The sequence below is a fragment of the Coregonus lavaretus genome, assembly GCF_964263955.1.
Source record: "Coregonus lavaretus genome assembly, chromosome: 18".
Classification (NCBI taxonomy): domain Eukaryota; kingdom Metazoa; phylum Chordata; class Actinopteri; order Salmoniformes; family Salmonidae; genus Coregonus; species Coregonus lavaretus.
In genome coordinates this window covers 28,400,823-28,423,710 of record NC_140005.1, presented here as the reverse complement: position 1 = coordinate 28,423,710, position 22,888 = coordinate 28,400,823, and the positions used below count along the sequence as shown (strand labels likewise).

The 22,888-nt window shown below is 42.7% G+C and overlaps 1 protein-coding gene across 1 annotated transcript; it reads left to right on the top strand.

The window, feature by feature from the left end:
• Positions 1–144: 144 nt before the first annotated feature.
• On the top strand, positions 145–22,888 carry LOC311145748 (sine oculis-binding protein homolog A-like; the record flags this gene model as incomplete). The annotated part of the gene is made up of 8 exons (XM_084182036.1): positions 145–240; positions 6,988–7,059; positions 8,044–8,173; positions 8,866–9,078; positions 12,532–12,683; positions 13,219–13,242; positions 16,862–16,957; positions 20,876–22,888. The coding sequence occupies 8 exons, from the start codon at positions 145–147 to the stop codon at positions 22,886–22,888; spliced, it is 2,796 nt and encodes a 931-aa protein (XP_084038162.1).

Here is a 22,888-nt window from a genome sequence, read left to right as displayed (position 1 = left end):
CAACGCAAGCCCTCAACGGCATCACCAACTTCACCCGGGCTGTTCCCCAGCTTGACATTAGCCGTTGGGCAACTTTAAAGCGGCCCCGCCTCGCACTTATCCAGTCTACCCCTGCCGCAAATATTGACAGAGCCATTATAAAAAATGGCAGAGATGGAAAAAGAGGGCAGACCCCCCGAAAATAAAAGAAGCAGAAAACCGGCTCACCCCGTGAAAAGGGAAATCAACGAAGAAATGAAGGTAAGTGATCAATATTGGACCACTTGGCTGTGATTACGCATGGAAACAGAGCACTCATTAAAACGCGTGATATCTGTGGATGCGTAAAGCGCGCATCCTCTTTCACATTTTAGAGCAGACCTGATTCATTGATGAAATTTATTGGACGAATAGCGAATAAGTTCAACGTCATATTTATTTTTGGCAATTCATTGAACCCATTCATAGTCCAGTGTTCACAGCATGTTGAATAAAAATGGATAGGGTAGAATGTCTTGCCATGCGTTATAATACAGCCTAGGCTACACCGTCTTTGTTGTTCCACATAGGCCTACCAGTAGCCTACATTTACTTTTTGTCAATGAATGGGAAAACATATTCTGGAGAATTAGGACCCCATTATTGTAATTTGTGTGGTTTTCCTTAGCCCACATGGTTCCTTTGGAGTAAATGGAAAATCCAGTGCGTCAGTCAAGGCGTCAACAGTGCCACTATACTATTACTACCGCTACTCCCGCAGAAACAACACTTAGCGTAGCCTACGCATTTAAAATAAAACAGCGTTGGGAGACTATCAGTATCTATTAAAGGAAATACACTTAATGCAAATGATTAACGCTAGACATCGTCTATAGACTGCATCGTGAACTCAAGCCAAACGATATCTGTCCTTTCCAGCTGTGGACGAGCCGAAGTGCTAGAGGTGTGCTTCCAGATGTGTGTCTACAGACGCCGGACAAGAGCACATTCTTTATCGTGCGATATACTGTTCTGCATACATTATAAGCCTACCCGATGGTACACTTATGCTTGCCATGTATTGATCCAAATATTTTGCAGTAAGAAAGATGTGAAGAGGGCATGGCATGCAGGGAACCTATCGCTGCTTTGTCTCAGGGTTCATTGTTTGTACACATTCTATGCCTGGGTTGAGAAAAATAATTGCCAGTACATAATAAATCCCAGAGCAAAGTCAGATATGGGCCTATTGTTAGAGTATTTCTTTTATTTTTTATATATTTATTTAGAGGAATTATGAACAAAGATTTTCAGGAAAGCCTACAGACGTTTTGGTGTAAATCATGTCTCTTCTCGTCCAAGAGGTGTGTGTACTGGGTTTCAGAGAAACACCCCTTTTTCTCTTGCAGTGAATTGTGTGGAGGCATGCTAAATACAGTATTTGGATTTGAATATTGGTCTCATGCGTGCTACATTCAGCCCTATTGCATTTAAGATGCCATATTTATTTATTGGTTCATTTTAATTTCTACAAATTGAGTGGCATATCAACGTGAAATTACGTGGAAACAACGTCAATTCAACCGTTGTGTGCCCAGTGGGAGGCTATGGACCAACAAGCATTCTAAATGGGAATTATTTTGACTAGCACAGAATGGTATTCTGCGAATGTGCTTTTGTTTCTTTGTCTCCATCAATCAAATTATGAAATGCTGTCGAAGTGTTTAATGAATTTCATAGTGTGTTAGACAGACAAAGTTGTCTGCACTGTTGGGAAAATGACTCAATTGTCATATCCATTCTCTGAAGTGACTGACTGACAGCAGTTGTAAAAAAATACTACTCAGAGCAAGGCTACCACATCCTTCTGTTCCATCTCCTCATCAATGAGCTTAGTTTAAGGCATGGAAGGTGCAACATCTACAGTATAATTATCAGCATATGGAGAGCATTCTGGATGTCTCCTGTATAACCAAATATACCATTAATTGATTCTCCTTCAACATTGAAGAACAGCTCCAATTCAGATCTGTTGGCAGCCAGACAACAGCAAAAGTCACAGGTGCTGCTATACACCCAGACATACTCTTTTTTTTTTTTTTTTTACTACATTAAGTACAATGTACATCTTTCAATTACTGCTGTGAATTCCAGTTCTATGTCAGCCTTTCCAGATATGTGATTATCAAGGAAGTGGTAATAGAATTAGAGACCGATCAAATAGCGTTCCTAGCAAGTTTGAAGCTATAGGATGTGCTGTAGTGTCAACAAGCTGTTCTTGACCATCAAGACTCTTATGGGGAAACAATTACAATTGACTTTATGTTGTCTGAGATGCAGTAATTCCATCTTGGAAAACAAGGTTTACACTTTGCACCTGGTACTAAATCAAATCTGACCCTGAAAGTGTTCATGGATTTTATTATTTATGCCATTTACAGTGCCTTCAGAAAGTATTCATACCCCTTGACATATTCCACATTTTGTTGTGTTACAGCCTGAATTCAAAATAATTCAATATATATGTTTCTCTCACCCATCTACACACAGTACAATAATGACAAAGTGAAAATCTGATTTTATAAATTTTAGCTAATTTATTGAAAATGAAATACAGAAATATTTCATTTACATAAGTATTTACACCCCAGAGTCAATACATGTTAGAATCACCTTTGGCAACAATTACAACTGTGAGTTTCTCTGGGTAAGTCTCTAAGGGCTTTGCACACCTGGATTGTACAATATTTGCACATTCTTAAAAAAGTATTAAAGCTCTGAAAAGTTGATTGTTGATCAATGTTAGACAGCCATTTTCAAGTCTTGCCATATACTTTCAAGCTGATTTAAGTCAAAACTGTAACTAGGCCACTCAGGAACATTCAATGTCATCTTGGTAAGCAATTCCAGTGTATATTTGGCCTTCTGTTTTAGGTTATTGTCCTGCTGAAAGGTGAATTTGTCTCCCAGTGTTTGTTGGAAAGCAGACTGAACCAGGTTTTCTTCTTGGATTTTGCCTGTGCTTAGCTCTATTCCGTTTATTTTTATCCTAAAAACTCCCTTGCCGATGACAAGCATACCCATAGCATGATGCAGCCACCACCAAGCTTGAAAATATGAAAAGCGTTACTCAGTGATGTGTTATGTTGTATTTGCCCTAAACATAACGCTTTGTATTCAGGACATAAAGTTAATTTCTTTGCCATTTGTTTTTGCAGTTTTACTTTAGTGCCTTATTGCAAGCAGGATGCATGTTTTGGAATATTTTTATTATGTACAGGATTTCTTCTTTTCACTCTGTCATTTAGGTTAGTATTGTGGAGTAACTACAATGTTGTTGATCCATCCTCAGTTTTCTCCTATCACAGCCATTAAACTCTGTAACTGTTTTAAAGTCAACATTGGCCTCATAGTGAAATCCCTGAGATGTTTCCTTCCTCTCTGGCAATTGAGTTAGGAAAGACGCCTGTATCTTTGTAGTTACTGGATGTATTGATACACCATCCAAAGTGTAATGAATAACTTCACCATGCTCAAAGGGATATCCAATGTCTGCTTTTTACATTTTTACCCATCTACCAATAGGTGCCCTTCTTTGCGAGGCATTGGAAAACCTCCCTGGTCTCTGTGGGTGAATCTGTGTTTGGAATTCACTGCTCGACTGAGGGACCGTACAGATACTGTAATTGTATGTGTGGGGTACAGAGATGAGGTAGTCATTCACATATAATGTTAAACACTATTATTGCACACAGAGTGATTCCATGCAACTTATTATGTGACTTGTTAAGCACATTTTTACTCCTGAACTTATTCAGGCTTGCCATAACAAAAGGGTTGAATACTTATTCAAGACATTTCAGCTTTTCATTTTTAATTAATAAAATATATATAATTCCACTTTGACATTATTGGGTATTGTGTAAAGGCCAGTGACACAAAATCTCAATTTAATCCATTTTAATTTCAGACTTTTAACACAACATGTGGAAAAAGTCAACGGGTGTGAATACTTTCTGAAGGCACTGTATGTCACAGTGTGACAAAATTGTTACTGCTAAACAAAGACCAATAAGACTAGCGGATACAGATGACAAAGTAGCCCTAGTTCCACGTTCAGAATAAGATGCAGTATTTATCTCAAAAGCCACTATCTTCAACATTCTCTGCCAAACATGCTACAGTATAACTCTCTCCCTTAACCATAAACTGAAGGCCTGTTTGCTACTTTAAACATTTTGCTACTTTTCTTTCTTTGTTTTCTCCCTCTTCTCTCGTCTGTTTGAAAAAGCAAGAAAGACAAAAAACACCACACAATGTGCCCTTGTGAGAGATCATACCTCAAACAGTCTGACAGTGTTTCCTTCATCTTGTGCCGCTTTAATGTGCACCATGGTAAAATAAGCCACAGTAAGTAATCAAGGAGATACTTGGTGGGATAGGGGATAGTGCAGGGTAAGAGCAGGGGAGAAAGGAATGTATACAGCAATAGGCTGCCTAAGCTGTAAAAACTGAAACCTGAGCGTCTGCACAGGATCAAATATCAAGGAAGGTAGGGGGAAATGAAAGCGGAGCAGTGGGAGAGAGTCTTGGCTAGGAGAGTCTGAAGGAGGGCCTACTCAATGAGACTTTTATCATGGTGTACTGTGACCTACTCTGGTTTCTGTCCAAGGTATCAGATTCCTGCTGCTCGCCCCTACCAGCACATCTTGCTAACTGAAGGAAACAAGCTTTTGTATAAAAATAATATCATTATTCTAAACAGCTAAAGTTTTGTCTGTTCCAAAGTTGAACATTGGCAGCAAGTCAGTGTTTTGTAGAGCTGTGATTGGGGTTGAATGGTGTTATTTTGTGACCATTTCGTATAAATAAAGTTTGTTCATACTTCTGTTTCTACATTGATCACTTTTGATCTCTGTTGATTCAACTGATTGAGAGGTTGATGGTTAGTTGAATCAGGTGTGTTAGTCCTGGGCTGGAACAAAAGCCTGTAGGACCAGGGTTGAAGGACACACTGTAGGACAAGCGTGATGAATTGGATAGCTTTAGAGGAGGTTTAGTCCAGTCCAGAGAGTTTGCACATTTGCAATGAACAGTTGACAGTCATCGTCCAGACAGCACCATAGCACTGCCTCCTATCTCATCAAGCCTGTGTGCTGCTTTCATGACCTGCCATACAGATTGGGTTCCACTCTCTTTACCACTCCCTCTTTCTGGAAGTGGCAGGGTGACAGAGGGGACAGGGAGCAAAGATGAGGGCAAACGTTCTTGATGATGGAGAGAGGCAGACAGATGACGGTTGCTGGCATTATACCCTTTCATTTAGTTTGAGTAATGTGATCCAGTCACATCTGGGTCAAACAAGCACTTAGTCAATGGGCAAGCAAGAGTCAATGTTCTTCTGTAACATGCAAAAACCTCAGAAGTTGTTGAAAGAAGTAGCGCAGCAGAACGGAACCAAGACAATAGTAGTGACCACAAACTCTTTCATTGAACCTGTCTCAGGCAAACTTCAGTTGGCCTTTTGTGTTTGATGTCATGATGTCTTAGATTTTGTTTTCACTAACTATTGATGTGTTTATATGTTTTGAGCTCCATAAGTATTGATATCGAATGGTGATGAAACTCAGACATTGTGTCTTTTCATGTTATGTTGTTGTGAGTGTGGTGACTAAGAAGTCTCAGCGAAGTGGTGGATATGCCTCACAGCGTCCTTAGTGACACCTAGTGACTGGATTATTAAACTGCTCTAGAGGGGCAGAAAGGCAAAAAAAAATTAAAGGGCGGCTGATTTTGCCTCATTTTAGATTTGGTATATTAAGACAGGGTTTCGTAAACTCGGTCCTGGGCCCCCACCCCTGGGCGCACATTTTGTTTTTTGCCCTAGCACTACACAGCTGATTCAAATAATCAAAGCTTGATGAGGAGTTGGTTATTTGAATCAGCTGTGTAGTGCTAGGGCAAAAACCGAAATATGCACCCAGTGGGGGCCCAGGATCGAGTTTGGGAAACCCTGCATTAAGAAATGCTAGTGGCCATGACTGGATTCAAACATGGGTTGTCGCTTGTGTGTGTTCGCAGGTGGGAAGAGTTAGCCAAATTATTTAGACAATTAGCTTCAGCTGGCTGGTGTGCGACCGTGGCAAAGTTGGTTTGACTTTGAATAGCTTCGGGGCTAGTTAGGAACCGTCAATAAATTACACAATGTAAATGAGACAACATTTTCATGTTGCACACCTTTTAGTTTTCTCATTAAATGCTTTCAAGATTTGTATATGAATTTCTATGATTTATAGTTGGTTTGAGGTTTTTAAGTCATAGAAATTTGGAGCTATTGGAATTTGAACATATTGTCCCATGTACATTGTGTAATTTACGGATGGTTCCTAACTAGCCCCATAGGGATATTCAAAGTTACCACAGGCATTACCATCGGGTCTCGTGCAGCTGCACTCCGAATTGATGTTGGGGTAACTCACCTCACCCTGGACGAATGTGTTGGACCAACTGATTGTAATGAATAACCTCACTTAAGGGGCCGGTCATTCCTGCTAAAGACTTGCAGTAATATCAATGGATGTGTAGGCAACTTTTGAAAAGCAATTCATCGGTTGGGGCACAGATTACAAATGTCATAAAAAACCAAAATGATTATTGATTTGACAACAATATAGTAGATGTGATATGAATATATACATGATCGGCATGTGAAGCAGCTAGCCTGGTATTGTCTCAGTCTGTTCTTGGTGTAAGATATACGTTTATCAGTGCTTGTATTTTTAAAACATTGCCTTTTTTCTTTGGCTAAATGTTACTTGTATTTCATGCCTTGTGATTCCACGTCTGCAGTTTTTGATTCCGAGCTGATGTTATAACTGATGTTGACTACGCTTTCATGTAATGAAATTACTTCCCTGATCCAATGGTATTGACAGGGCAGCCTGTAATTGACAATTAAATGCTTGATTGAGTACTATTTGATTGACAGTTCAATGCCAGAATGTAATGAAATGACTCGTGTCTCATCAGGTTCGGGCTGAGCGGGCCCACCCATGGGCAGGCAAGGCGGGTGATCTCCATGGCAACCCGCCCTACTCCATGGTGAGCCCCTTTGTCCGTGCCAGATAACAGTGCTACTCTGAGCCATATATATATATATATCGAGAGAGAGAGAGAGAGAGAGAGAGAGAGAGATTGTCCATTGAAATTTAAGGCAAAAGGCTGTATTTATGTCATTTATATAACATCACATAATTCTATGGCAGCTATATTAATGTTTCCTGGGTAGCCTAACATTCACTAATTAGATAGCTAATTGAACTGTTAGCATTACAACATGACCAAACTCTCTCTACATACAGTTCTGGTGCTACTATGAGAGTGTCTGAGATTTTCAGGTTTAATGTATGAGGGGCTGAGGGTTCTGTCTTGATAGAATAACACTATTGTGCTCCTTACATGTAAGGATGTGAGGTGGGGTTGATTGGATATTACTGCCTGTGTAGATTTGCAGTGGAAGTGCAATGAAAATAAATCTGTGGTAGTGCTCAGTCAAGGTTTGATGGGTTGGGAATTTTGTATAATGTATGATACGTAGACAATGTGGAATTGTTGTGCTGTGATCATTATAGACTATTTGTGGACTGTAACATGCTACTCATCTGGATTGCTTTTGGAAATCAACTGTAAAAAGCTATGAAAGAACTATTAGATTAGTTTGATCAAGGCCTCAATTTACCAGCACACAGTCTGGGATAAGTCAACTGTCAAGTTGTCCTGATACAGTATGTGTGCACATATCTCTAGTTAGGATTCTGCCATCAGTGAATAATTGCTACTGGGAATATAGTAAGCATTATTGTGTTATGGTTTCAGGAAATTGGAGCAACCCGTTCCCATTTCATATAACAAGCATATAATACTGCATTTCCTTTATTGTGTGTTTTCGGGGGTGGGAAACCTTGTTCATATGCAACCAAACCCTTTTATCCCTCATTGCACCCCTCATTACACTGTGATGTAATAGTGAAACTGGGTTCATGCTTGTTAATCCTAATGGCAAATATTGTGTCTCTTGTCTTGCAGAGTTTTGCGGAGAACACCATGAATGAGCTGCTGGGCTGGTATGGCTATGACAAGGTAGACCTGAGAGACAACATCGACATACGGAACTACCCAGATGGAGAGGCACAACAACACATCTCTGTCCTGAAAGGTGGGCATCACCATGGAGACAAATATTTATTTATCTGGTCATTGCAGTTGTTGATTCATTGAAAAGGCTATTTTCTGTGCACAGGAGCATACTTCTTAATCTAAAAAATAAGGTTTTGCAAGTGGTAATACAAGTGATGTAAAATGTGACATTTACTGTCTGTGCTGAGTTGAAAACTCCCTCTGGAGGGTCAGGGACAGAGGCTGGGGAAAGTACTGCTGCAACTTGGCAGTAGTTTACCATGATTGATGAGGCAATTCAGTCAGGCTATCCAGTTCAAAACCTGCTGTAGTTGCATCATCCAATCATTATGGTGTAGTTGTGTTTCAGCAGGAAACTGCACTTTCCTTTTCTATTGGTGATTAAACAGGTGTCTCTGGAATCTCTACATGGTGAATCCTGATTATAATGTTGGATACAATTTGAGAAATTCACGTCAGGTATTGAGCAAGCATAGGGCCTTATCAAATCAAAGCTGCTAACCGGGTTTCCAAGGTAACAAAAAGGACACCCATCTTGCGTCAAAAGCAAATTTGTTTGGATTCATGTACACACCACAACAATGTTTACAGTTTGGAACAAAAACTATTCTGCAAATCTTTCAGAGCTGCACTGCTGAACTGATCAATGATGTCCATTTCCATCGGTTTACATACAGTAAGTCAAGAAAGACCAACTTTTGTCTCCCTCAGAAAACTCTCTGCCAAAACTCCCAGGAGGATCGGGGGAGAACAGTGATGTATCCCCAAACCAAGCCAATAGCTCCCACTCTACACCGACATCGAGGAACGGAGTGACAGAGTCCTCCACCACCCCTTCCACCTCCACACCCAGCACCAGGGAGCATGGGAACATTCCCATCATAGTTCCACTGATCCTACCCCCCATGATCAAGCCACCAGCAGGTAAAACACCTCACACACACCTAAAAACAACATAAACATACTGTATGTGTTTAAGCTTGCACTTTAAGGACTATCGGAATGTATCCTACAATCTAATACGAAATTTACAAAACATTGGTATACGAATCTAATGAATCACTGCCATTTCAGTGCTTAAATCCACGGTCAGTTTTACAATCGCTTGATAAATGAGGAACAATGGTCCGTAAATACATACACACACACCCCGGTTCTCCTCCTACAACTGTTTAAGTGTCAGTATCACCTGGTCAACTCTCAGTGGAAATGTACAGTTGAAGTCTGAAGTTTACATACACCTTAGCCAAATACATTTAAACTCAGTTTTTCACAATTCCTGACATTTAATCCTAGTAAAAATTCCCTGTCTTAGGTCAGTTAGGATCACCACTTTATTTTAAGAATGTGAAATGTCAGAATAATAGTAGAGAGTGATTTATTTCAGCTTTTATTTATTTCATCACATTCCCAGTGGGTCAGAAGTTTACATACACTCAATTAGTATTTGGTAGCATTGCCTTTAAATTGTTTAACTTGGGTCAAACGTTTCGGGTAGCCTCCCACAAGCTTCCAACAATAAGTTGGGTGAATTTTGGCCCATTCCTCCTGACAGAGCTGGTGTAACTGAGTCAGGTTTGTAGCACTCCTTGCTCGCACACGCTATTTCAGTTCTGCCAACACATTTTCTATAGGATTGAGGTCAGGGCTTTGTGATGGCCACTCCAATACCTTGACTTTGTTGTCCTTAAGCCATTTTGCCACAACTTTGGAAGTATGCTTGGTGTCATTGTCCATTTGGAAGACCCCTGACTGATGTCTTGAGATGTTGCTTCAATATATCCACATAATTTTCCTTCCTCATGATGCCATCTATTTTGTGAAGTGCACCAGTCCCTCCTGCAGCAAAGCACCCCAACAGCATGATGCTGCCACCCCCGTGCTTCATGGTTGGGATGGTGTTCTTCGGCTTGCAAGCAACCCCCTTTTTCCTCCCAACATAACAATGGTCATTATGGCCAAACAGTTCTATTTTTGTTTCATCAGACCAGAGGACATTTCTCCAAAAAGTACGATCTTTGTCCCCATGTGCAGTTGCAAACCGTAGTCTGTCTTTTTTATGCCGGTTTTGGAGCAGTGGCTTCTTCCTTGCTGAGCGGCCTTTCAGGTTATTTCGATATAGGACTCGTTTTACTGTGGATATAGATACTTTTGTACCTGTTTCCTCCAGCATCTTCACAAGGTCCTTTGCTGTTGTTCTGGGATTGATTTGCACTTTTCGCACCAAAGTACATTCATCTCTAGGAGACAGAACGCGTCTCCTTCCTGAGCGGTATGACGGCTGCGTGGTCCCATGGTGTTTATACTTGCGTACTATTGTTTGTACAGATGAATGTGGTACCTTCAGGCGTTTGGAAATTGCTCCCAAGGATGAACCAGACTTGTGGAGGTATACAATTTTCTTTCTGAGGTCTTGGCTGATTTATTTTGATTTTCCCATAATGTTAAGCAAAGAGGCACTGAGTTTGAAGGTAGGTCTTGAAATACATCCACAGGTACACCTCCAATTGACTCAAATTATGTCAATTAGCCTATCAGAAGCTTCTAAAGCCATTACATCATTTTCTGGAATTTTCCAAGCTGTTTAAAGGCACAGTCAACTTAGTGTATGTAAACTTCTGACCCACTGGAATTGTGATACAGTGAATTATAAGTGAAATAATCTGTCTGTAAACAATTGTTGGAAAAATGACTTATGTCATGCACAAAGTAGATGTCCTAACCGACTTGCCAAACTATAGTTTGTTAACAAGAAATGTGTGTAGTGGTTGAAAAACGAGTTTTAATGACTCCAACCTAAGTGTATGTAAACTTCCGACTTCAACTGTATATGGACAGAGGGCTTCATTGAACCACAAGTGTTGCGTTATACTCCAGAGGCTCATCAGAGGAGAGTGCCATGGCATCACCCTAGAGGCATCCTCACAGCCTCACACAACCTCACACAGCACAGGGGGAAAAACAGATGGTATGGTCCCTCTCTCACAGCTCAACACCAACCTCCCCCACTCCCCCTCCCACCGCCCATCCAACTTGTACCCCTTTTGAATTATTCATATGCCCTGCAAGAGCAACAGAGGGGCTTTTGAGGTGCAGGTACACTGGATGATAGAGGTATTTAATATGGGCGCTGCATAATTACAGTACAAGGCTCTCTCCGAGCAGATGTGAGTTGTTTAAGGAAACGCATAACGAGAGCCGAGAAAAAGGCTAGAAATATCTGAACGCAAAACATACCACCTCAAGTGACCTTTTCAGACGCTCTTATCCAGAGTGAATTACTGGAGCAATTAGGGTTAAGTGCCTTACTCAAGGGCACAGACAGTTTTTCACCTAGTCATCTCTGGAAGTCGAACTAGTGACCTTTCGGTTACTGGCCCAACGCTCTTAACCGCTAGGCTACCTGCCACACTTCAACTTGTTTGTTGTTGCCAAATATTTTATTTCATTACTGCCAGGTTACCATGGGACTTTTGAACATAGATTTTCTAAAACGATACAATAATTGAGGTATGTAGAGGGGGAACTTCCCCAGGAATATTTTGTAGAAAGAAGAAATCAATATTTTTCACTGGAGCTCTTCTATCTATCACACCTGCCTCTACAGAGAGCTCTCAATATGGGCCATGCAGCAGGAGCATAAAGGAGCATAAAATATGCATGCTGTGGCCACGGTGCTATTGTTGGGCCTCCCGGGAGTTATTCCCCTTAATTGAAAATGTATTTCCTTTAAAACAGATTTGCACTATAGATCCATTAAGCTTAACAAGAGGGGAAAAAAAACCTTCCCAGTACCCACCACGGTGTGATAAGGGAGTGAGCGGAGGTGAAAGACTAATGGGCAAAAACATTTTCACCTTTGCACACACTTAGTCATAATGTGATAATTGTGAGTCTCACAGGAAGAAGTCTCTCCACATAGTACAACACTGAGGGGCTAAAAAACCAATGTCAATTACCCAGCAACCATTGTTTAAGATGAGAGACCCATTTGATGTCATGGAGGGTGTTTAGTTTCCATGTTCTAATGAATCTCCAATGAAGCCCTCTGCAATTTAATTAGGTAGACTTCAGCTGAAGAGTTTTAAAATTTCCAACCAATTTTTGTCCACAGAGATTCCTTAGGGCATCTCTGTCTGGTTAGAATGTCTCGAACTGCCTTCATGACTGCAGCAAAAAACCCTTGGGGTGGGAAGCACTGTCCTCTTTTGCCTGGAAGGGGAATACTGTCAGGATGCATTGTTGGTGGGATCATTCACACGATGAGACTTGACAGGTGGCTGTCAGATTGTTTAGGGTGGGAGGGGGTGGGAGTTTGGCTGGATTGTTATCCCGTTATCCTCACATTGTGTCCGTTTTGTGTTTGTGGTCTCCCAGACGAGGATGTGTCTAACGTCCAGATCATGTGCGCGTGGTGTCAGAAGGTTGGCGTCAAACGCTATTCCCTCAACATGGGCACTGAGCTGAAGAGCTTTTGCAGTGAGAAGTGCTTTGCCGCCTGCCGCAGAGCCTACTTCAAGAGAAACAAGGTAAACTCCTTCTTAACACTCCTATCACATTAATAAACCAAATATGCAAGTGCACACAAGACCATGTGATACATACATGTACTGACATCATTTCCTCCCTACATCCACTCTTCCTGATTTCTCAGATTAAGATGCCGTAGGACACTTGTCAATCCTTAGGAATTGTAGTGACCAGCTTTCAGCTTTGTACAGTATCTCCACTAGATGGCTGGGTGAGGAGCCCAAAAGCATAGGTACTTTGGATATTTCGCTCCTGAGTTTTGGCCTTTCGCTTCTGAGTACCCATTGTAGTAGATTAACACGAAGCCAATATCAATCCTTAGCTTGTGGTTTCATCATTGAACATGCAGAAACACGGTTTCAGTCATTTAAACCCTCATACCCTATGCAGATCAGTTGACTTTCAAACATGCATTGGTTCCAATTATCAGTATATATTATCTTTCCAAAGACAGACAGTCCATTAAGTTAAATAGTGTTTTAATTTGTCCTGATTTCTGAAGTTAAACATTCTGCTTTCTTTCTTATACCTAAGCTTGGATATGTAAGGAATTACAGTGTAAGTATGATATGTTTTTATTCATGTCTTTATTCCTTTCCCTTTTTTCATCCAAACATAATCACTTAGCATAGCGCTGTATGCTACCGGCTGTTGAAATGGAAGTATACATATGTCTGATAATTTAAGATGCTGTACGTGAATCCAGTTTTTTTCTGTTCACACTATCTATTTTCATAGCATGAGTTGCCTTGTACCTGCTGTCGTTTCTCCTAGGTTTAAGTATTGCTAGTTGTAAAGTGAAAGTTCACACTAAAATCTAAGTTTATTTGACACTTCTATGAGTGCTGTATGTAGATATATAAATAAAACCACAACTGAAGAGATATTGCATTTCAGTGAGTAAGGACCAAAGTGAAGAGCTATCCAGGGACAGAATTCCCACATTAGGAAAACAGACATGGCTAGAGCACAGAAAGGCCTTGTCTGCTGAGGTGGCGCAGATTCTATATTATGTCTCACACTCTTACATTCATGCAGGCCATTTGTGTAAGTGATATCCACATGTTTATTTTTTCATGCACCCACAAGATTGGCCACAACTCCAAACCCTCCAGTTTTTCCAACAAAAAAAATGGCATGGCTGAAAATGTATCATGTCTGTTTGTGTCTGAAAGGGGAGCAAGGACATAGTGAGTAAGGTGGCATGGGGTGGGCAGTGGAGACGCATCGTGTTTCGCTAAATATCTACAGCTGCCTCGTCCGCGTAACCCAATCTCCTCTTATGGCGAGCGCGGGTGGGTAGGATTCAGTTTCTTCCATTGCCACTGCACAACACCATCCATCCAGTGCACCAGGAATAATACCAACATTCAGACATATGATGGGGTGGTTGGGGGAAGATGAGTTTTGATCCAGTTTTGAGCTCATCTAATGACTAGTCTGGTTTATTTCACATAGACATTCAAGATAGACAGACACACACACACACACTCTCGCTCAGCCCTCCCATCACATCATGTAAAAGCACTAGAGAGGGTAAAGTCCAAGTGAAGAGACCCTAGCTTGTATTTTACAGCCCATTTCTGTGCAATACGCCTCTTTTTTTTCATGGCTCAGGAATCTTTCCATACACCTCTAGAGACCTGTAAAATTCCATCTCTGTCTTTGTCTCCGAGGTCCCTCCAGGCAAGTGCTTCTTTACGTCACCCCAGTATTGTCACATCACCTCAAACAGACACAAATCTTTATACACAGGCTGGCGGTTGCCTGCACTGCTCTGGCATTTACTTTAGGAAGACACACTGATTAAGATGTTTGTGTGTGTGTGTGTGTTTGATTAAGTGTATTACCAGTCCACATTGTGATTCAGTCCTGGCAAGGGAACCTATAGGCCCCCATGTCGCAGCAGGAGAGCATAGTGAGGTAGGTGATTATTTCATAGCTGACAGCGATTAATACCAAAAAAGGGAAAGGAGGAAACTTAGAGAGGAGTTTGCGGGAAGAAACTGGAGCTTGAACTTGCACTACACAGATATGGTCATATCATGCTCTCTCGTCCTCTGAAAGTCTAACTATCCCAGCTAGATAGCTTCTGGATTTAAAAATATATATTTTTTTAAGGTTGATGATCATTAGAAATCACAACATAGAGGTTTGGATGGACCAATCAGCGCACCTACCGACAGAATAAATGTTTTCATTATTTAGCTGTTAGCCAGATAAATAAACACTGACATCCTAGAACATTGTAATATGACATGAAGATCACTTTTACAACAGCAGTACAGTACATAAGTTACTTGACTAGTATAAAAAAGCTTGTTATCCCACAACCAAACGGGAACAAGAAGAGAATGTTCAAGGAACATTTCCTGTTAGCTGGGTAATCTAATGAGAGGACAGAAGGAGGGGGTTGTCCCAAAGATGTGTGTTGTCCCAGGTGGGTGGAAAGTTGTGAATTTGTGCTAGATGTGTTTGATTATGTGTGAGTGTGTGATGGGACGTCTCTATGATTGTCTGTTTCTTGTTGTTGTGGGTATTTACATTTGAGTCATTTAGCAGACGCTCTTATCCAAAGCGACTTACAGTGAGTGCATACATTTTTTTTATTTTATTATTATTATTTTTTTCATACTGGCCCCCTGTGGGAATCGAACCCACAACCCTGGCATTGCAAGCGTCATGCTCTACCAACTGAGCTACACGGGACCACGGGTATGTGTGTGTATATATTTGTGAGGGCATACCTTTTGGGAAACACACCTCTTGGCAGGTGAAACGCACACACACCTGGGCAGGCACAGATGCCCAGATGGAGGCTTGCACAGCGACAGCTGGTGTGCCAATGCCTCTGGGCATTTTAGTCACCAATGGGCACAGATACCGGTGGTGTAGAACTGTGATGCCATGTTTGCACCAGACACTTTAGCCCGACTGCAACTGTATTTAGTTGCCATGGTGTTGCCAACAATAAGACATCACATCTCTTTACATTACATCTCTTCTGTGTTAACAAGTGTTACTGAATTTTCCAGGGGAATAAGGTGTGGTAATATTTGCGTAAAGTAAATATCTAATAGCCAAAAGGAAGAGTAACTTTTGAAACAGCTTTCCATCCAAAAAGTGGAGAGTGGGACATCGTCACCCAAAATCACTGCAACAGCAACCAATGATTAGAAATGATGGCAAATGCAATGATTCTATGATTTTTTGGAAGGAAAGTTGTTTCAAAAGGCAGCTTGACTTCTCTGGATGGACAAATGTTTTACCCATGGCGGGTAGGCACTTTCGTAGCCCATGTCTGGGTTTATCACCAGTTAGTTTTCCTTTATACTCTCAGTCTCGTCATACAACACTGTTGTGCCTGATTCCCAGTAAAGGACGTGGTGTCCCCATTGTATGACTGTACTTTCACCCAACACTGTGTCTGGTGCTGGTTGATCTCTCTCTCTCCTTCGCGCTCTCTCTCCCTCTCTCTCTCTGTGTGTGTGTCTGTGTGTGTGCCCCTCATGCCTTGTTCACTGTGCCAGCACCTCATTAGCACTATATGTAAATGAATTGGCACAGGGCCAGAGGGTCACAGCACAAAATGGAGACTGGATAATGACACAATGACACATCTGTGTGTGTGTGTGTGTGTGTGTGTGTGTACATTTCAATGCTTATCGATTTGACTGCACAGTGTCTAGTGCCAAAGTAAAAAGAGAGAGCATCCCATCAACTCAGTGGTGCTGGTGGATTTTTAAATCCCATATCCTCTTTCCTTTAATCTTTATTTCTGGGACATTGCTTGTGATATTGTTAAACAGTTGTTTTTCCTTGGAAGTCTTTAAATATGATTAATGCAGCGTTTACTCCCCGGATAACAGTGTTTAGATTAATGTGCAATCGCATAGAATTCCCTCTTTCACAGTTCATAATGATAAAGCCAATATAACATCTAGGCTCTTCAGCTGTCAATGTGAACAATTAACTATAGTTACTACACACACACACTTTCCACATGGCTTTCTTTTATGATGATGAGAACCTGCATATGATTCCACAACCCAATGCATGCTCACCATTTTGTCAGTGTCTTTCCATTCATAAGTTTGTTGTTGTTTTCCCTTCTTCTTTTCTGTCCACCTGTTTATTTTGTCCGTTCGTAAAAAGAGGCCGTTGTTTCTCCCCTCAGGCGAGAGACGAAGACGGCCGTGGTGAGAAATTACCCCAGCACAGCTATTCTAAGGATACGCCCAGGCTTGTCTTCAAGACAAACAGCGATGTGCTTGTAAGGACTAAAACGTTTAACAAAGACAGAGTTTAAGTTTTTGATGGCTAGAAATGTAATGACATATTTTGATATTCATGACTGTTTGATGTGTTGAATAATGTAAAGATGTTTGTTTTTAGAGAATGTGCTGTTAGCCTTTAGTTATATATATTATTATTTTTACGTTGATTTAAAGTGAATCACATACTTTTTTCATTCAAATTGTTTTATTTTCTCATTTTCATTCTGCATTGTGTTAGATTCAGATGTTGTGTTCTCTCTTCATAGATCCATAATGCGGAATTTTCTGCCAATTTTATCTTGACCATTTTGGGCTTGGTGACATTTCAATACATTTCAATCCAGTAATAGAATTGGACATACGATTCACATGTGACGTTTAACTCGACAACATTGGCCATTTTCTATTTGAATCGTGTCTGGTTCAATTAATGCATTTAAATGATTTTTGATGGAATATACCCACTTTGTTTTGCAGGCTTCATAAGATCATCATGATCCAGATATTGTTCCCCCAGCAGATACTGGTCCCCATAATATACTGTCCCGAATAATACTCCCCCCCCCCCCCCATCAGATATTGTTCCTCAAATGGATACTATCACACACAGTATCACAATCTGTTCCCTTGCTGATCAGTTTGATAAGTGTTTAACCAGACGGTTAGTGAGATGAACAGGTTTTCTAAACTAAATTCACTAGACAAACTATAAATCAGTATTACAAGATTACAAGTACTTAAAACAATGCCATGGCAAAGTGGTAACTACATAATAATTATCTATTAATTACTCTAATTAATTACACCATATTATTATGAACCGTAAATTCGAGACAAGTAGCGCTAGAAACAAGATTGAAATCGTGTAACAGGTCCGTTCAATAATAATTTTTCAAGAACAAAATGAATGGCCCCATGATGTCCGTGTGCTGTTGATAGGTAGCTAGGTCATTACCTACAGCAAAGCAAATGGTTAAACTGAGCCAGAGCGATGGCCGTGGTTGAAATAAATGACCATAATTACATTAAACTGCAAACATCTTTGTGCAGGAGAGGAAGTGAGTAGAGAGAGAGAAAAAAAATATCTCATTAGGGTAATGCACAGTGAAATTTCACTCACAGTGCAGAAAGTCATTTCACTCACAGTGCAGAAAGTCGTTAATTGCTCTCCATCTGTCTTCTTTTTTAGCCCAAGAAAATGTAAACACATTTATAATTTAAAATATCCAGGTTTACCATCATTGAACCCAACTCTCAGAGCACTTTTCAAACTTTTTTAGTTATGGCTCATTGCGTTCCAAATGGACAGTTTAAAAGAAGACTACTGATATCAAGGCTAAAGGGCTGACTATTGATCACTCACATGTAAGAGTACCAAGCTACAGTATCAACCTGGACTCAGGGGTAGACGTAACATTAATTTGTGGATATCCATCATCCATTTCGTATGATATATTACGAATTACAATTCGTATATATTACGAATTACAATTCATGTGATATGTTACAAATTACAATTTGTATAATATCTTTTGAATTTGCAATACGTATGATATGTTACGATTTCCAATTTGTTGTGGCTAACGTTAGCTAGGTGGCTAATGCTAACCTTAGCTAGGTGGCTAACGTTAGCTAGGCTAGGGGTTAAAGTTAGGGTTAGGGTTGGGATTTAGGTTATAGGGTTAAGGTTAGGGAAGGGTTAGCTAACATGCTAAGTAGTTGCAAATTAGAGAGAAAAAAAGTAAGTAGTTGCAAAGTTTCTAATTAGCTAAAATGCTAAAGTTGTCCGTGATGAGATTCAAACACGCAACCTTAAGTAACTTTCTGTCTTATGTACCCATACCAAACGTAACATATCATACTAATCTGAGTGTCCCGGATTTTTGTTACGTCTAGTCTATGAAACCAGGCTGACAATATATGGAACACTAGTCTTTGGTCCTGTAATGCTGCGCCACTACAACAGTACAGAGCACTACAGAAATGGTCTCTGATGGTCATGTCTACATTATGACAGCCTTTCCAACAGTGGCCATTTGACTGACATCTAGTGATGGAGGAGAGCTCTGTTTAACATTAAAATCCCATTATGGACAAGATTGTCATTGACTGATTTGTCCATCTCTTTGACATGAGTGACCTGTAAATTGAGAGACGGGGAAGGGATGGAAAAGAGAGATAAAAGAAGAGTGAATGAATCAGGGTGACCTATCAACTGAGATCTAAGTACTTTATGGAAGATCTTAAAGTATTAGAGTGACAAATCAATGAATCAGGCCAGGGTTCAGAGGAGGATGACACAAGAGTGGCATGTTACTCTTCATGCAGAATTATGAGGGATCCATGACCATTCCAGTTGTCATGACGTGTGTGTGTCTGCGTGCTTGTTCGAATCTACTTTTGACTCAAGTGTGGCAGGCATATATGTGAGCGCTGAAAAATCAAATGCGTAGGATCATACAGTACATGTATGTCTGTGAGCCGAACCTAATCATCTTCCAGTAGCATCCCATAATTTATTAGCATTCAACAAGGGGGATTATGGTGTGTGTGATGGATGGACGTCGTTGAGGGGTCTGACAGCTGATTAATGCTTTAATTATCTTCAGTGAGTCGCTGTCACGTCCCTCTGAGCTGGCAGAGTGAGTTGTGTGCCGGGCTGTGCCCCATCTCCCTGGCCCACCCATTGTCATCCACTCACCAGGGTCATGTTCATTATCTCAGGTACACTAATGAAACTAACCGTTTGGAAACGAACGGCCACATGATGATTGAACATGCACAGTGAACATTTTGGAAACTTTTGTAGCAAGTGAAAAAGATCCTGGAATCACAAGGGCCTGGCATCCCACAGAGTGTTGACAAGCTGTGCCAGGCTGCTCCCCTGCCCTGCCCAATGTGTGTAATGCCCCCAGGGTAGGGTTAGATAATCCCATTCCATTTAAGCGCAGTCAATTCCACTTTAATGCAGTCAATTCCATTTTAATGCAGTCAATTAATGAATCAGTCTTTTTATGCAATAAAAATATCCCCAAAAATCATATTAAAGTTGCACATCAGTAGTGAATAGCGATGCATCATAGCACCCACCTAGGTGGTGCTCAACAGCCATTTTTCACCAGAACATGTCAAACTCCACCCAGCTGTCACTCTCACTTCCGTGCCCTCTACTGGCAGCTTGTTCACCTGTCTCCGTCTGTCCATCTCACCCACCCACCACATTCACCTACCCCCTCTCATGATCATGCCTTACAGGGAAAAGCTTTTACTTGAGGATGTTATGTCCTGCGGCTGTGCCTGTGGCCACTGTCACACACGGCTCGGTGGCTTAATGTTTATCTGAGTGGTTCCTCCTTATGAAGGAAGTTTAAGAGGTGAAAACCCCATGGCAGGTGTAAATGTGAATTTCATTAAAAAGCTTTAAGTACGCCCATCCAGATTTGCACTCACGTTTAAAGCCGGTTGAAACTTACTTTTTCCTCAAGTTGTAAGCATTTATCAAGATGTTACCATGTGTTGTACATTACCTGTACCTCAAGGGTCATAGCAGTGTGAAGTTAGTATGACAATCTCTCTGTCTCACTCACTATATATAGACTATACATGTGTCATTATTCAATAGAAGCACAAAAATACAGATGGGTTTCCCTAACAAGGATACAAAAATGCCATGCAGATTGACTTTTATTTACTTGGTGTAACAAAACAGAATTTGACCAGTTAATTTAATTACAATCCAGTGTTTCATGTACCTAATCTGCAGATATTGTGTGAGGCTGAGAGATTACATTCTGGTTACCAAAGTTGTTTGAATAGCCACATGGCAAAAGGGCAATGTTGCTGACTTTTTAACTGCTTATGTGTGGTGTTTGTAATGCATTGTACCTGATGATGTATTTTGTCTTGTGTTACAGGTGTGTGACTGGTGCAAACACATCCGCCACACCAAGGAGTACCTGGACTTTGGTGCTGGTGAACGGAGGCTGCAGTTCTGCAGTGCCAAATGCCTGAACCAGTACAAGATGGACATATTTTACAAAGAGACTCAGGCGGCGCTGCCAGGGGGCCTGTGTAACCCAGGACACGGCCCTGTGGAGGGCAAGTCGGAGAGCAGCACCGGGGCGCAGCTCCTCACCCCCGAGTCCTGGGGCACGCCCTTGGGTGACTTACGCCGCAAAGCGCCTTCCCCTGGGGGAAACCCCTCTGTGCCAGTCCCCTCCAGCTCCACCGCTGCCTCTCCCTCTGAGACAGGCACTGTCTGCTCCCCTTCCTCCTCGTTAGCCAAAAACCCCACGCCCAGACCCCACGAGAGCCCCACCTTACCCCCTCCCACACACCCCTCTCTGCACCCTCCCATGGGAGTCCCCTTGGGTAGCCCCCCCATGGTGATGACACCCCAGGGGCCCGTGCCCCTGCCCTTCTTCATGGAGCACCAGATGATGCAGCAGATGCGTCCGCCTTTCCTCCGCCCACCTCCCCACGCCCCAGGCCCCAACAGCCCCCTTTCCAACCCCATGATCCCTGGCATCGGACCACCACCACCACCGCCCAGAACCCTGGGTCCCCCATCCAGCCCTATGCACAGGACACAGTTCTCACCCCACCACCACCCCTCCAACAACCCCAACCTGGGAGGGAACCCCCCAGGAATGATGCCACCCCATCCAGGCCTACATATACCCGGTTTTCCCTTCCCCTCCAACATGATGCCAAACGGGCCCATGCTTATGCCACCCATGATGAACTTTGGTATGCCTTCCCTCGCCCCCCTGGTGCCCCCGCCAACCCTGCTGGTCCCTTACCCTGTCATCGTGCCCCTGCCGGTGCCCATCCCTATCCCCATACCCTTCCCCTTCAACCCTAAGACCTCCAAGGACAAACCCAGCAACAACAACGACCCCATTCCCAGTGCATCAGGGGAGGACCCCAGGCCCTTCTCCCCTAGTTCCTCCAGAGGGGAACACAAGTTTGGGCCCTCCAGTTCCGGGGTGCACTCCCCGGGCTTCTCTGGCTACGCTCTGGCCCGCTTTGGCTCTGAGAGGAGTAGGACTGACATAGTGGACCTGACTGTGAAGACTGAGAGTCCGGGGAGTGCCTCCACCGCGGCCTCCCTCCCCGAGGGCGTGATCGACCTGACTCTGGGCCGGCGGTCGCGGTTGCAGCAGGTCATCCAGCGGGTGGTGCCCAGTGTCCTGGTGAAGGTGGAACCAGAAGGGGACTCATCCCGCCCCCCACCTTCTGGACCATCCCCTCTGGATGCCTCTGGGCAGAGGAAGGGGGACAGCAGCCTAGAGGACATGAGCCAGGAGGTCAGGGAGGCCATTAGTGACTCTCTGGAGCCAAGCTTCCTGCCTTGTCGCCAGGCCACATCACCATCCCCCCAGCCAAATCAAAACTCCTACACCAACCAGCTCACAAATCACCCTGGCACCCCACGGACTCAGCCCTGCAGCCCACCTGCCCCCTGTGATGTCATAGTAAACGGCAGCAGTCAACCCACAGACGGCCCCAGCCGGAGCACGCTACCCACACCTCTGTCTGACCCTGGCCAGAGAGGAGGAGGAGGCGGTGGCGAGCCGGCCAACTGCGAGCTGGAGCGGGAGACGCTGAAGGAGAACAGCTGCTTGGTGCCAGAGTGGGAACCAGGTAAGAGGGGCCCAAGTGAGGAGGCAGTGCAGGGGGGCACTGGGGAAGGCACGCTGGAAGCCAACGGCGACCTTATGGATCTGGACGATGATGACGACCACGCCTATGCACTGCTGCTGCCCAAGGCTGGCTGTGTCATCCAGCCCCTGCCAAAGCCCAGCGACAAGACGGCCATCGTGTCCTGCAGCATCAGCGCTCCCCTGGCGGCAGGGGCAGGGAGCCCCGAGCTGGAGCCGCAGCTAAAGAGGAGGTGCCTGCGAATACGCAATCAGAACAAATGA